This window comes from Notamacropus eugenii, chromosome 4 (assembly GCF_028372415.1).
Source record: "Notamacropus eugenii isolate mMacEug1 chromosome 4, mMacEug1.pri_v2, whole genome shotgun sequence".
Taxonomy (NCBI): domain Eukaryota; kingdom Metazoa; phylum Chordata; class Mammalia; order Diprotodontia; family Macropodidae; genus Notamacropus; species Notamacropus eugenii.
Genome location: NC_092875.1, coordinates 8,889,495 through 8,901,854, shown reverse-complemented (window position 1 = coordinate 8,901,854; position 12,360 = coordinate 8,889,495). Strand labels below are relative to the sequence as shown.

Sequence of the window (12,360 nt, the reverse complement as noted above, 5' to 3'; positions counted from 1 at the left end):
GCCCAGTTGAGCTGAAATCACATCCCTTTGTAGGGGACAAGTCAAGATGGTTTGGGGATTTCTTCCAGTCCCTGAGCGGGATGGATAAAGAAACCAGGGCCTAGAACAGAGGGTAGTATGGGCTTGAAATGATTCCCCAAGAGAAGATTACGCCCCAGCTGGGGTGGTGCCCAGGGTGGGACTAAGGGCAGGGGTGGGCTGGGGTGAGGGAATTTTGACGTTCTTGAGGGTGGACGCCCTGGGCCTGCAGGAACCAGGGCTGGGCAGGAGGAGGGCTTGTCCTGGAATGTCTGGCATTTGATAGGAGTCTGGTTAACCCTAACCCTGCCTCAAATTCCCACTTCAGACTTTCCACAATTAAAGGATGACCCATAATTTCACTCAAATGGGTCCTGTTCCTTCTGGTGCAGGCCACAGTCCCCTCCATGACATAGCAGCCAGCTTTGGGCAGTTGCTTTTCCTAGTAGCTACTGCTCTGTCTGGCCAGGTTTCATTGTGGGTGAACACAGTCATCTCTGCTGGTGCTAGGGCTTCCCTCATGTCTCCAGTAACAGATCTTGGAGCAGGCGGAGCAGGCTGGGCTGGCCTGGGAAGGAGGGAAGGACCTGCCAACCTGTGTTCTCTCCACGGAGCCCTTGGGTTGAGGGCTGGGCTGGGCTGGGCCAACCTGAATGCCCCTGAACAGATGTTCTCTTATCCTTCCTTGCACTTGTAGGCCTGTGGCCCGAGGAGTGGTATGAGGGTGTCTGTGAAATAGCCACCAAGTCTCCCCTGCTCACATTCCCCAGCAAGGAGCCTTTGCGGTCTGTTCTTCAGTACAACTCTGCCATGAAGAATGACACCGTCACGCCGGTGAGGGCCAGCCCCCAGGCCCAGCATGGACACCTGGTGCAGGGTATCACCTGCACCAGGGACACCTGGGCGAGGTCAGAGGCGATAAATGTGGGAGAGACCTGAGCACTTGTCATTCCCTGCTCGCTTCTTGAAGGCCTGAGCTGGAGGGTAACAGCACTGGGGCCCATCCCGGGTCTGCCCATTCCAGTTACAAAGGGTCAGCCAGGCTGGACCCAGAGACCAGAGCTCCGGTACTCAGAATCTGAGCTGCTTCATCTGCCAAAGGTGTGGTTTGCTTATCCATTAAATGGAGCAGTAGTACTGAGGCTGGGCTAGTGGACGGAAGGTCAGGCCCCTGAGCAATGGCAGACACATTGCCATCAGCTTTGGTGGAGGGGCTGCCCTTGTCTGGGAGCAGCCACTGGTTAAGGGCTTGGTTTTGTCTCCTCAGGCTGAACTGAATGAACTCCGAGGCACCATCAGCAATCTGCTGGATCCTCCCCCAGAGGTGTCTGCGCTCATCAACAAGCTGGACTTTGCCATGTCCACCTACCTGCTGTCTGTCTACCGCTTGGAGTACATGAGGTACGTTTGTCTGGGCCCTGCCCCCAGCTCCTCCCAGAGGCGCTTGGGGCAGGGGAGGGTCTGGGTGGGCGCAGCATCTGTCAGCCTCACAGGGGGCTAGTGAGAATGGGCACCTGTGCTCCCTATGCCACTTCTTGGAGACTTGGGCCTGGTGACCAAATGACACATTGCCCAGGACCCGCTTCCTCCCTTAGAACTCCCAAAGCTCTGTGCCAGCCCAACCTGCCCTTGAGATGCTTCCAGTCTACTATGGTGGCCCCTGGGTACAAATCAGTTAGGCACAAAGTGAAGCATTGGCAGTCAGAGAAGGGATCCAGGCCTTGTGCTCCAGGAGAGCCTGAGGATGGGGGAGGAGATGTTCAACTGCCTGCCCCTTCTCAGGCAGGCAAGTTCAGAAGCAAGAGAATGCGGGAGGAGCCTGAGACTGGCACGGACATCCATTTACCAGAGGTGGATGGTGTAACAAATGGCAGCAGGAAGTGAGGTCAGCTTAGCCAGGCCAGGCTCCAGCCACCTGGGCATCCCCTCCCACAGTGAGCAGCTAGGGCAGATGTGGTCACATGGGTACATTTAGCACACTCATCAGAAGAAAAAATTTCAGGCGACCTGCAGAAAACTTGAAGCCATGGTTAGGAGCCTCTCAGAGCAAAGACAAAGGGCCCCCTTTACTCATATAACCTCTGTGGCCTCTCTGAGTCCTGCAGTCTGGAGCTGAGGGGAGCCCTGCCCTGATGGACCCCATGGGGAGTCAGGTCCATTCTCTGGCCTCCTGCCTGTCCTGGGACCTGAGGGTCAGGAGCATCTCCGGCCTCCCCGCACTTGCCCAGCACTCTTGGTCAGGAAGTATCTGTAGTTGTGAGCTGCTACCTGGCTCTTTGTAGCTGAAAGGACCTCAGGGTCCTGCCCCTGGCCAAACTACTCGTTCTGGCACAGCCATTAAGATGTCACCTGACCTCTGCTCACAGGTCAATGGAGGGCACCCTAGCCAATTGGGCCCCCTGGTTATTCCCCCCATTTTTCCTGTCCTCTGATTTACATCTCTTTCTCCTCCTTCCCTACTCATGCTCCTGGTTCCCAGTGAAGGTCACAGACTCACCAGGCTCGCTGCACCAGGTGGTTGTTTGAGCATTGGTGTGACTTGGGCAGTGTCTTGGCCAGTGCAGGACTGGGCCCTCTGAAGCCTTTCCCCTTGGCACTGCCTTCAGGCCCAGGGAGATCACCACTGGAAGAGGGTGACCCTCCTCATTAGAAATGTCAGGTCACGTGAACTGATTCAGTTCCTGGGAAGTATCCTGCATAGTTCTGGGCACAGACACTCCCCAGCCATGTCAGGTGTGCTGTGGTCTGTCACACAACATCCAAAACCCTTGAGCCTGAGAAGCTGGGGACACTGAGGCCAAGCCCTTGGGCCCCCTGGTCATGGCTGGCTCCTCCCTGCTCTGCTGACCCCTGCTGGCTGCTCGGGGTGGCCTGCATGTAGAAGGCCTCCTGGAGGAGGTGTCTGAGGTACCTCTGTCCTCCCAACCATGACGACTCTCTTCCTCAGGGTGCTGCGCTCCACAGACCCAGATCGCTTTCAGGTGATGTTCTACTACTTTGAGGACAAGGCCATTCAGAAAGACAAGTCTGGTAAGCTGGCCGCTGTCCCTGTGCTCACTCCCTGAACAGCAGCGCTGCCCTGGCTCGTGCTGGGGCCCATGCTCCTGGCCTTCCTGGCCCAGCGGAACCCAGACCAGAGGAACAGGGCTGTGACACGAGCCCAGAGGATAGTTTCCCAGCCTCTCCCAGCTGACTCAGAAAGTGATCACATGTGATGATGTGTGATGGGCAGGGGCTCCGGACTCTGATGCCAGCCGCGCTGCTGACATGCTTGGTAGTCTCTACAGAGTGATGCTGCTGTGGGATGTGTGATCACTGGGGTCTGGTGGCATTGAGCCTTGTTTTGTTGGAGCTCAGAACCCATGTAGCTGGCCAGGGTAAGTCCAGCTCTAGGGTAGCAACAGACTGCAGGGGAGCTGATGCAGGAGGGCCAGATATGTTGGTGGAGGAAGATCTTGGCTCCCTCTCTGCTCTCCACTGGTGGCTGTAGAGCAATCTGGGGACCCGAGGGCGAGAGGACGTGCCCCAAGGACCCCCACCCTGTAGGGGCCAGAGACAGGGCTGCAGCCAGGGCTTCCTGGGATGTTCCTCTATGAGCATATACCCCTGCCCCTCCCTCTGCCCTGTCTGCACTCAGGGGGAGCAGGGCTTCACACAGATTAGGAATTTGGGTTTTTAAAAATACCTGTTGCCAGATATTTAGACTTAGAGAAACACTTGAGTATCAATCTCTACCATTGTCTCCAAGTCCAAACTTGAATTTCTCGTGCAAAGCCTAGAACTGTAGCTTGAGTGTTGCCAAGAACCGGTAAAGTTATGGAGGTCAAGCTTCCTGTTTCCCAAAGGAGGGGACAGAAGAGACCCACTTTGGTGACAGACTATGTGTGTGCACAGGAGTCAGAAGTGGAGGCAACTCCACAGGGGGAGCCTGCACAGCTGCCAGGATGGCAGAGGTCAGGAGCAGGAACTGCCTCTTCCTGAGCCCAGCCAGCACCTCCCAGGCTTTGCTTCAAGAGATCCAGGGAGATGGCATTTTCCGGACATGAGGCCTAAATGTGCCTGTTGCAAATCCCAGATAACTCCCCTCCCCCACGCCCCGTATCCTCACCAGCATCGGTTCTCTTAGTGCCTTCAGAATCCCATCACTTCGGGGCAGATCCCCCTCTAGAGCAGGCACCCAGATCAGTCTGAGAGCCGTGTGAAATCTGCTCGGTTGACCAGCCCAGGTATCAGCCGTGGCCAGAGGCTGGAGTCTAGAAGGCCTGGGTAAAAATCCAGCCTCAGACACTGTCACTGTGACCCTGGTCAGGTAACTTAACCACTGCCTGCCTCAGTTTCCTCATGTGTAAAGTGGGGGTGATAATAGCACCTGCTTTCCAGACCTGTTGTGCCTGGCACGTAGTAGGCGCTCTATAACAGTTTCTTGCAATCGTTACTATTATCACGTGGAGGTAGCTCTTCTTCGGGAGCTGCTGTGAGTTCTAGCAGTTCCTTTCCCTCGTTCCTGGTAGAAATTAGATCCAGAACATCATCTTCTCTTATCAGTTTGTTTGCATTTAGAAGTCTCACGTTCTCTTTTTTTTTTTACCTCTCTCCTCTCCTCCCTCTTTCTCTTTTTCTTCTCTCTCTCTGTCTCTGCGTATCTTCCTGTCTCTGTCTCTCTCATTTTTTCTTTCTTTTTTTTTTTTTTGGAAATAGTGGGTTTTTTCCAATGACATGTAAAGAGAGTTTTCAACATTCATTTTTTAATAAGATTTTGAGTTTCAAATTTTTTCTCCCTCCCTCTCCTGAGGGCCAGTGTTATCAAGGGAAATCAGTATGTGTGAGTTCTGCTTTTTGCCAAGAGAACACCTGACCCAGTCCTGGGAGTACTCAGCAGAGCTCTGCTGACCTTGCACCCCAGAGGTGCAGCCCTTGGCCTTTTGCCTTGTCTAAGACCCAGCCACATTTCTGCCCTTCCTCACATGAAGGAGACGTTAAGTGCTTCCTGTGTGCTAAGTGCACACTGCTCCACAGTGCCCAGGGTCTCCCCGGATGGCTGTCAGGCCTCTTCTCGAACCTCATGTCCGTTGGCTAAAATTCCATCTGCTTCTGACATTGAATCATCAGCTGGCACCAAGGATTCTGGTGGGGAGAACTTTACTTTCTGTGTCTGCCGTTGAGGAGGCGGAGACTCCAGCTGAGGAAACTAAGGGGTGGGGTGGGGGGGGGGAGATTGTCTCATGTCACACAACAAGTGGGTGTCAGCCCTGAGACCTGGTTAGGGCCTTTGAATTCCTTCTCCAGTCCTGTCATCTGCTGCCCCTTTGTGATTCGGGATTTAAAGCTGGAGGGAGCCTTCCCTCTAGGAGGCCATCACAAAAACATCTGTCAGTAAGTGGAGTGTCAGAAAGGTGCCGTTAAACCAGCTGCCCCTCTGGCTTTGATCTGCCCTGGAAGGGCCTGAAGAGGTTAACTCGATGCCTGTGGCCTCCCATGCCAGACTCTGAGAGTCTGAGAGGGGCTGCAGCTGCTGCACCTCCCACGGGGCCCAGAGATCAAAGGCACTGTCAGTCAGACCAGGGGGCCCTGAACAGAACTGAGTGCCTGCATGCAAACACAGATGCAGGCTTCCCTGCTGTGTCTCTCTCTCTCACTCTCCCTCTCTTCTCTCCTCTCTCTCTCGTGTGTGTGTGTGTGTGTGTGTGTGTGTGTGTGTGTATGTGTATCTCCCTCTGTCTCTACCCTGCTCTGTTTCCCTCTTCTCTCTCCTCCTCCTCCCTTATCTTCTCCTCACTCTCTCTCTCTTCTCTCTCTCTCTCTCTCTCTCTCTCTCTCTCTCTCTCTCTCTCTCTCCTTCTCTCTCTCTCCCCCTCTCTCCCACCCTCCCTCCCTCCCTCCATCTCTTCAACATAATTGTTGATCTCACAACAATTCTTTCAGTCATTTTACCTGACCACTTTTTAATTTGGAAAAAGCAGCTCACCTAATAATTCTCCAGCTCTTTGGGTAAATGCTTTCTTATACCAACCTGTCTCTGCCTTTTCAAAAGACAAGGTACATTTAGGTCTGGCATTTATTGGATAAAGCATAGTCCAGCCCGTGGCTGTGTGCTTGCCCAGTACTCAGCCCTGGGCATACAAAAACGAAACCAGGTGCCCCCAGTCCTTGGGGAGCTACCACTGGGATGGGGAGCTAGAAGAGGGCAGCGGGAAATGGGGGGCAGCCAAGGTGGGGAACAGACCACGAGGTGAGATGGCTGATGGTATCTTTGTATTAGCCCAGTGGTTGTGGTGGCTCTTGTGTTCTCTGTCCCTGTGTGAACAGGAGCCAGTGTTAGAAAGCATTGCCATAACCAGACATTCATCACCCCGTGACCAGTGCATGGGGGAGACAAAGTATATACCCAGGATGCTAGAAATGGCAGGAAATGCTGGCCTGAGTCAGGGCTCTGGAGGGTGGAAGAATGAGACGCTGAGGAGAGAGGGAAGGAGAACGGGATCCCAAATCCTCCTTTGTACAAGAGGAGGACCCTGCCTTGTCTCCTGGGCTGTGACAGTGGGAATCCACAAATGCTGTCAGACCAGAGGCTTCGAGAAGCGGGCAGAGGCAGAAAAGCAGGTGGGGTGCAGCAGATGCCTTCCCCCTGGGGGACCACTCAACAGCTACGATCATCAGGTCATCCCACTAAAGGCAGAGGAACCAGCATGGGGAACTTTGACTCTGGACCTGAGTCTCACTAGCAAGGAGATGACTGGAATTAGGAAGTGGCCATACACTCCTGGAATTAGTGAGAGACGGAGAGGAAAGTCTGTCCAGTTGACACCTTAGATTTGGGGAGAACAGATCAAAATTGCTGCTGGCACAGTGGAATCAAAAAGACCTGAGTTCAAATCCAGCCTTAGATACTCCCTAGCTGTGGGACCCTGGACATGTCAGTTCTGATTGCTTCAGTTTCCTCACCTGTACAATGAGGAAAATAATAGTATCTGACTCCCAGGGTTGTTATGAGGATCAAATGTGACTGTATTTGTAACAAGTGCTTAGCACAGGATCTGGCATTCAGCAGGCGCTGTATAGATGCTTATTCCTTTCTCTCCCCCCATTTCACAGGGCCCACAGTTCTACAGTTGAACAAAACCATTTGCATAATTGGCAGGTGGAATTGGAAAAGTGAGTGTCATAATAAAGGAAGCCTCACCCCCAGGCCATTTCTTTTCTTGGAGTACCATATCTTTGGCTAGGACAGCCTTGGAAACCCATCCGGTATTGAGATAAACTGAATAGAGAGCCAGACTTGGGAGACCAAATCATGAACTCAAAAAACGTTATGTGAAACCAAGATTTTCCAGAAATAGCAGAGCATATTTAATCCCAATGTTCTCATGAAAAAATAGGATTACTCATCATCCTGTTTTTAAAGGGGCGAAAAAGGTTTTCAGATCACCACAGCTATTTGCCACTGTCTTGGAGGAGTTTGGAGTCTAAGAGGGGATCCCTGTGTATGGTGAGATCCTTCCTGTGCTCCAGTTTGTGCAGGAGGTTGTCCTGATGACGTCCAGTCCCAGAATAGTGCAGGGGATCCTGGGAAAGAGATTTGTGATCATTCAAGGGAATCTGGCCTCTCCATCCACAGAGCAAAGACTGAATGGATGAAAAAAGACCATTGCAGATTTCTACGTGCATTTGAATGAACATTCTATACAGCGAGTTCTTAACTCCCTGAACTTCATGAACTCCTGAAAAGGTTTTGGTAACTATATTTCAGTGAGTTTCCTTTGTATTTAAACCATTATCCTGAGAAGAAGCTCATGAGGTTCACCAGAATTTCAAAGATGGCCTGGGCCCAGGCTGCTCCTCCTCCTCTCATCTGCTCCCACTCTCTGCACGAGGCCCTCCACCAGATAACCTTCCATGGACCCTGTGACGAGAAGAAGAGATGCTGCTTCTGGAGTACTCACCATTTGGGGGGAAGGTGCTGTTATTATGTGAGGCAGGCAGGCGGAGTGACTCTCCTAGGTCAACCAGCTAAGGAGGGTCTGAGGCCAGATTTGATCTCAGGTCTTCCTGACTGGGGGTTGGGGCTCCGCTGAACTGCCCCACCGATGTTTGTCGATAAACACTTCTTTCTGTTCCATTTTCCGCATTAGAATGTGAGCTTTTTGAGAAAGGATCCTTTGGAGCCAGTCTTTTCTCTCTGTGTGCCTCGGTACTTAGCGCGCTGTAGGCTCTTCACAAGTACTTACTGATTGGTTGAATTTTTTTTTTTTTGCTTTAGCTTTTTGCAGATAAGGTGGCATGGGATGGAATTGTTTGATTGGAGACTGACCTCAGGGGGCATAGTGGAGTGGAGGGTGGGAAGAGGGGTCAGCTCTGGGGCTCATCTCCAGCCTAGCCTCCCCTCCCCTCATCCCACTACAACTGCTCCTTCTGCCAAACAGGCTTCCCTCGTGGTCCCCCTCCCACTTCTAGTTGGTCACAGACTCACAACAGCTGCCCAGGTGCCCCCACCAGCCCCCCACCTCGCTATCATGGTGGGCAGGCTGTGCCCTGAGAGCATTTCGTGAGCAAGAGCTTCCCTCCCTCCAGTGTATTATGGGTGGCCCAGGTGAGTCCCAGGCAGGTAACTTTATGGTGGTAGCTGTCCTCCCCTTCTCTCTCCTCCCATCACCAGCTTCTCACTGTGCCAGGACCATCCTCCATTCCTCAGTCTCTCCACCCCACACAGTTCATCAGTAACCAGACCTGAACAAGGTCTCTCACATCTCTTCCCCTCCCCTCGTTCAGGGCATCGTCTCTCATCTCTCACTCGTCTCCCCCAAGTGAAAGTCTGACCACATCATTCCTGGCTCCGTCATCTCCGTGGTTCCCCACTGATCTTGTGGTAGAGACAGGGATAGGAAGGAGACCTGTGATGTCACTGATAGGTGAAGACAGTCCTCCGCAGCTTAGAACCTGAGAGCACTGCTGAGAGCACTCCCAGGCCAAGTGACTTGCCCAGGGCCACACAAACAGCACGTGTCAGAGGCAGGATCTGGGCTGCAGCTAGCTCTCCACTCTTCAGTCTTGCCTCCCATTGACTCAAGGATCAAATACATCATCTTTAACTCATCCTTTTTTACATTCTGTTTTTGCCTCTGCTCCGTGATGTGTGTAGTTACTGGTGTCGTCATACAGGTATAAAATTTACATGTATATAACTGCACATCCGTGTGAGGGATACATGATCATGTTTTACCACAAAATTATAAGTAACTCGACATACACTTTCCAGGGGTATGCATAATCAAAAGTTTGGAGACCCCTGCTACAGAGTATCAAGACCCTGTTTCCGTCCTACCCTATGGAAGTGGACTTAGAAGAGTCAGGATTTGTTGATTCTGGAGTCTTTGGCCCCAGTGTTGTGTTGTCATGTGCTGGAGTTGCCATGGTGGTCAGATCCCAGGGTGCTGAGCCCCCAGAGGGTAAAAAGGGTGGAATCACCCAATCCCCTACTCCTAAGGCTGATGCTGACTTTGGGGTGAGAAGACTTCCCCAGCCACCCTCCTTGACTCACTGGGTGATTGTGAGGCCACCTTATTATCTGGCTGGTCAGTGTGGGTTCTCCTGCATCATTGGCCAGGCCCCTGGTCCTCTGTCACCCATCCACTCCTATGAATAGCCTGTCCCCTTGGACATGTCCTTTTCTTCTCTTCTCAGGCATGATGCAGTGTGTGATCGCTGTGGCGGATAAAGTCTTTGACGCTTTCCTCAACATGATGGCTGAAAAGGTAAGTCTTGCCAAGACCTTCTACTACCTGCAGCTTCTCTCTCACCCCCAGACTGAGCCCTGGCTCCTTTTCTGGCCTTCAGATCCCTCCCTGCCCTGCTCCCTTGTCTGCATGGCCCCTCCCCATCCCCAACCTGACGTTCTGGTAGCCGCACCACTCATCAGCACCTGCTTTCCCTGCTCCTGTTCTCTCTGCCTGGAATGCCTTCTTCCCAGCTCTGCTGTGGTGCCTTGCCTATCCTTCCAGGTCTGTGCCCCCTCTCATCCTGGGGGTAGAGACTATGGAGCTCCTATAGGGGAGGTCTTGCAGGCAGGATGTAGGTCCTCTGCCTCCAGATCCTCACTGTCTGGTCCTGCCACACCTTTCTGGCTTTCTAGATCATCTCCATTCTTGGATTGTCAAGAGCAGAGGGAACGTGTTTCTTCTCCATTCTGGTCTCTCCCCAGCAATAGCACCTAATGAAGGAATCCCTGGGGTCTCTAGGGATGCTCACAGCTTCCATCCTTCCCCATTGTCCAGGCCAAAACCAAGGAGAATGAAGAGGAGCTCGAGCGCCATGCCCAGTTCCTGCTGGTCAACTTCAATCACATTCACAAACGGATCCGCAGGGTTGCCGACAAGTATCTGTCTGGACTAGTTGATAAGTATGTCCCTCATGGGAGCCTTTTGTGAGAGCTCTAGGGAGCTCCCAGATGGGCTGGGAGAAGGAGATACCCCCTTGAAATCTGGACAGAGACCCAAGATAGCATGTAGAACTGTGGGCTCCCATGGAAGCTCATAGAAATCTCCCATCCCCAGGAGGCAGAAGGCCCTCCAAGGACAGGATTGTGCCAAGCCTGGGCCAGAGGATGCTGGCTAGCCTAGACCTGCCTGGAACTTACCTCAAGGGGAATGGAAAAACCTGACTTTGTCAGATTTCCTCCTAACCTTCTTTGACTGGGGGTCTAACCCAACCTCTTGCAGAGTGGAGCCCTGTGAAATGAGTCCCATAGAACTGCTGCAAAGTCTGCAGGGTCCCAAGGACTCCCAGCGCCATGCCATGAGTGGTGGCTAAGTCATGGGCAAGCCCTGCCTTCATTTCATTGCCAATGACTCTGAGTCCAGGGATAGAGGGTGAACATTGTAGAAAGGGCTCTAAGAGTACAGAAGAGGGGGTGGGATTAACTCTGGCAGGCTTCCTGGAGGAAGAAGCGTCTTAGGTCTCAATCAGACTCAGACCCTGGGCCTCCATTATTGTGAGGGGGTTCAGAGGGCATGTGGTATGGGAGCAAGTATTCCCTCTACCACATTCATTCTCCCAGGGCAGCTCCTGAGACAGTCCACCCCACTTAGAGGCAACTTGAATTGTCCAGAAGTTTATCTTTGGGCTGCAGAGAAATCAGCCCCCCATCGTTTCTTGACCTTGGAGCCCAGGCTGGCTCTTCCCCTTCCCCAGGAAAGGCCATCACGGGGTCAGCATTGCTCATGTCCCCCAGGCTTTCTCCAGCACAATCCGGAGGCCTCCCCGCTGCAGCGCCCCCTCAGGGCACACTCAGGCTGGTCAGTGGCTTCCTTACAACATGCCCTCAGCACTGGAGAAAGCAGACGAACCTTTTATAATCACTTTTTTCTTTTACAAAATGCCATGTGCCTCCCCAGCACACACGCTCAGGCTTCCTAACTGAGCTTGAGGGGGCTCTCCAGAATCGCTTCCATCAGAAGCCCATTGGCAAGGGGCTTTCTGGTTTGCAGCACACCTTCCCTAGAGCCCCTGTCACGTGGAGAGTGCAGAGACCAGGAGTGAACGGCCTAGCCAGAAGTTAGGCCGGGCCTTCAGAGTGCTTTGCAAACTTGAGAGCAGCGTTTTAAGGTTCATTGTCAGTTGTCACTGTGGCTGGGATACTTCCCGGTCTTGCATTTTCTGCCCTGCAGACTGCCCCTCTTCCACTGAAGCAGGGCGCAGAGCCAAAGTGTTGGGCAGGGGAGCGCAACCTCGACGGGCCCCTCCCTGGGCAGCAACTCTCCCTCCGAGAGTCCAGCCTTGTCTGCCCTGGCAGGTTAACCCAGCAGAAGCACGCTTTCTATGGTGCATCAGGACAGGGCACGTACAAAAGGACCCAGGGTGGAGCTGGCACTGCCTACACCTTACCAACCCCAGCCCTCATTTCCAGGCTTCACGGACTGGCAGCCTGAGAGTGAGAGTGCCTTGCCCAGGGGCAGCCACTCCTCAGAGGTGTGGCAAAGCTAGGTTCTTAGAATCCTGGGTGCCTGGTAGCATCGGTAGCAGAGCTTACGAATCATCCACCCTGACTTCTGAGAGCCCCAGGAGGGAAACAGCCTGTCTTCTCACAGCCTGCTTGTGGAGGTTGAGGGACACCTCGAGCCTGGGGGCTGCACCTCCAGGGACCTGGGATCAGGAAGGTTTAGCCTCTCATAGGAATGGGGCTGGAGGCCTTGCTTTGATACCTTTTGACTCAGGCACGTGTCTGGACAATTAACCACAGGTTCCCTCACTTGCTGTGGAGTGGCACTGTCCTGAAGACCATGCTGGACATCCTGCAGACTCTGTCACTGTCCCTTAGCGCCGTGAGTATGGCTTCCTTGTGGGCAGCTG

The 12,360-nt window shown here is 53.2% G+C and overlaps 1 protein-coding gene across 1 annotated transcript in view; it reads left to right on the top strand.

The window, feature by feature from the left end:
- PI4KA (phosphatidylinositol 4-kinase alpha) overlaps positions 1–12,360 on the top strand; it is a 120,236-nt gene that overhangs the window by 65,380 nt on the left and 42,496 nt on the right. The window contains exons 21-26 of the mRNA XM_072599706.1: positions 716–852; positions 1,286–1,419; positions 2,966–3,048; positions 9,697–9,767; positions 10,287–10,411; positions 12,251–12,332. Coding sequence (XP_072455807.1) covers positions 716–852; positions 1,286–1,419; positions 2,966–3,048; positions 9,697–9,767; positions 10,287–10,411; positions 12,251–12,332 — 632 coding nt within the window. The remainder of the gene's footprint in view (positions 1–715; positions 853–1,285; positions 1,420–2,965; positions 3,049–9,696; positions 9,768–10,286; positions 10,412–12,250; positions 12,333–12,360) is intronic.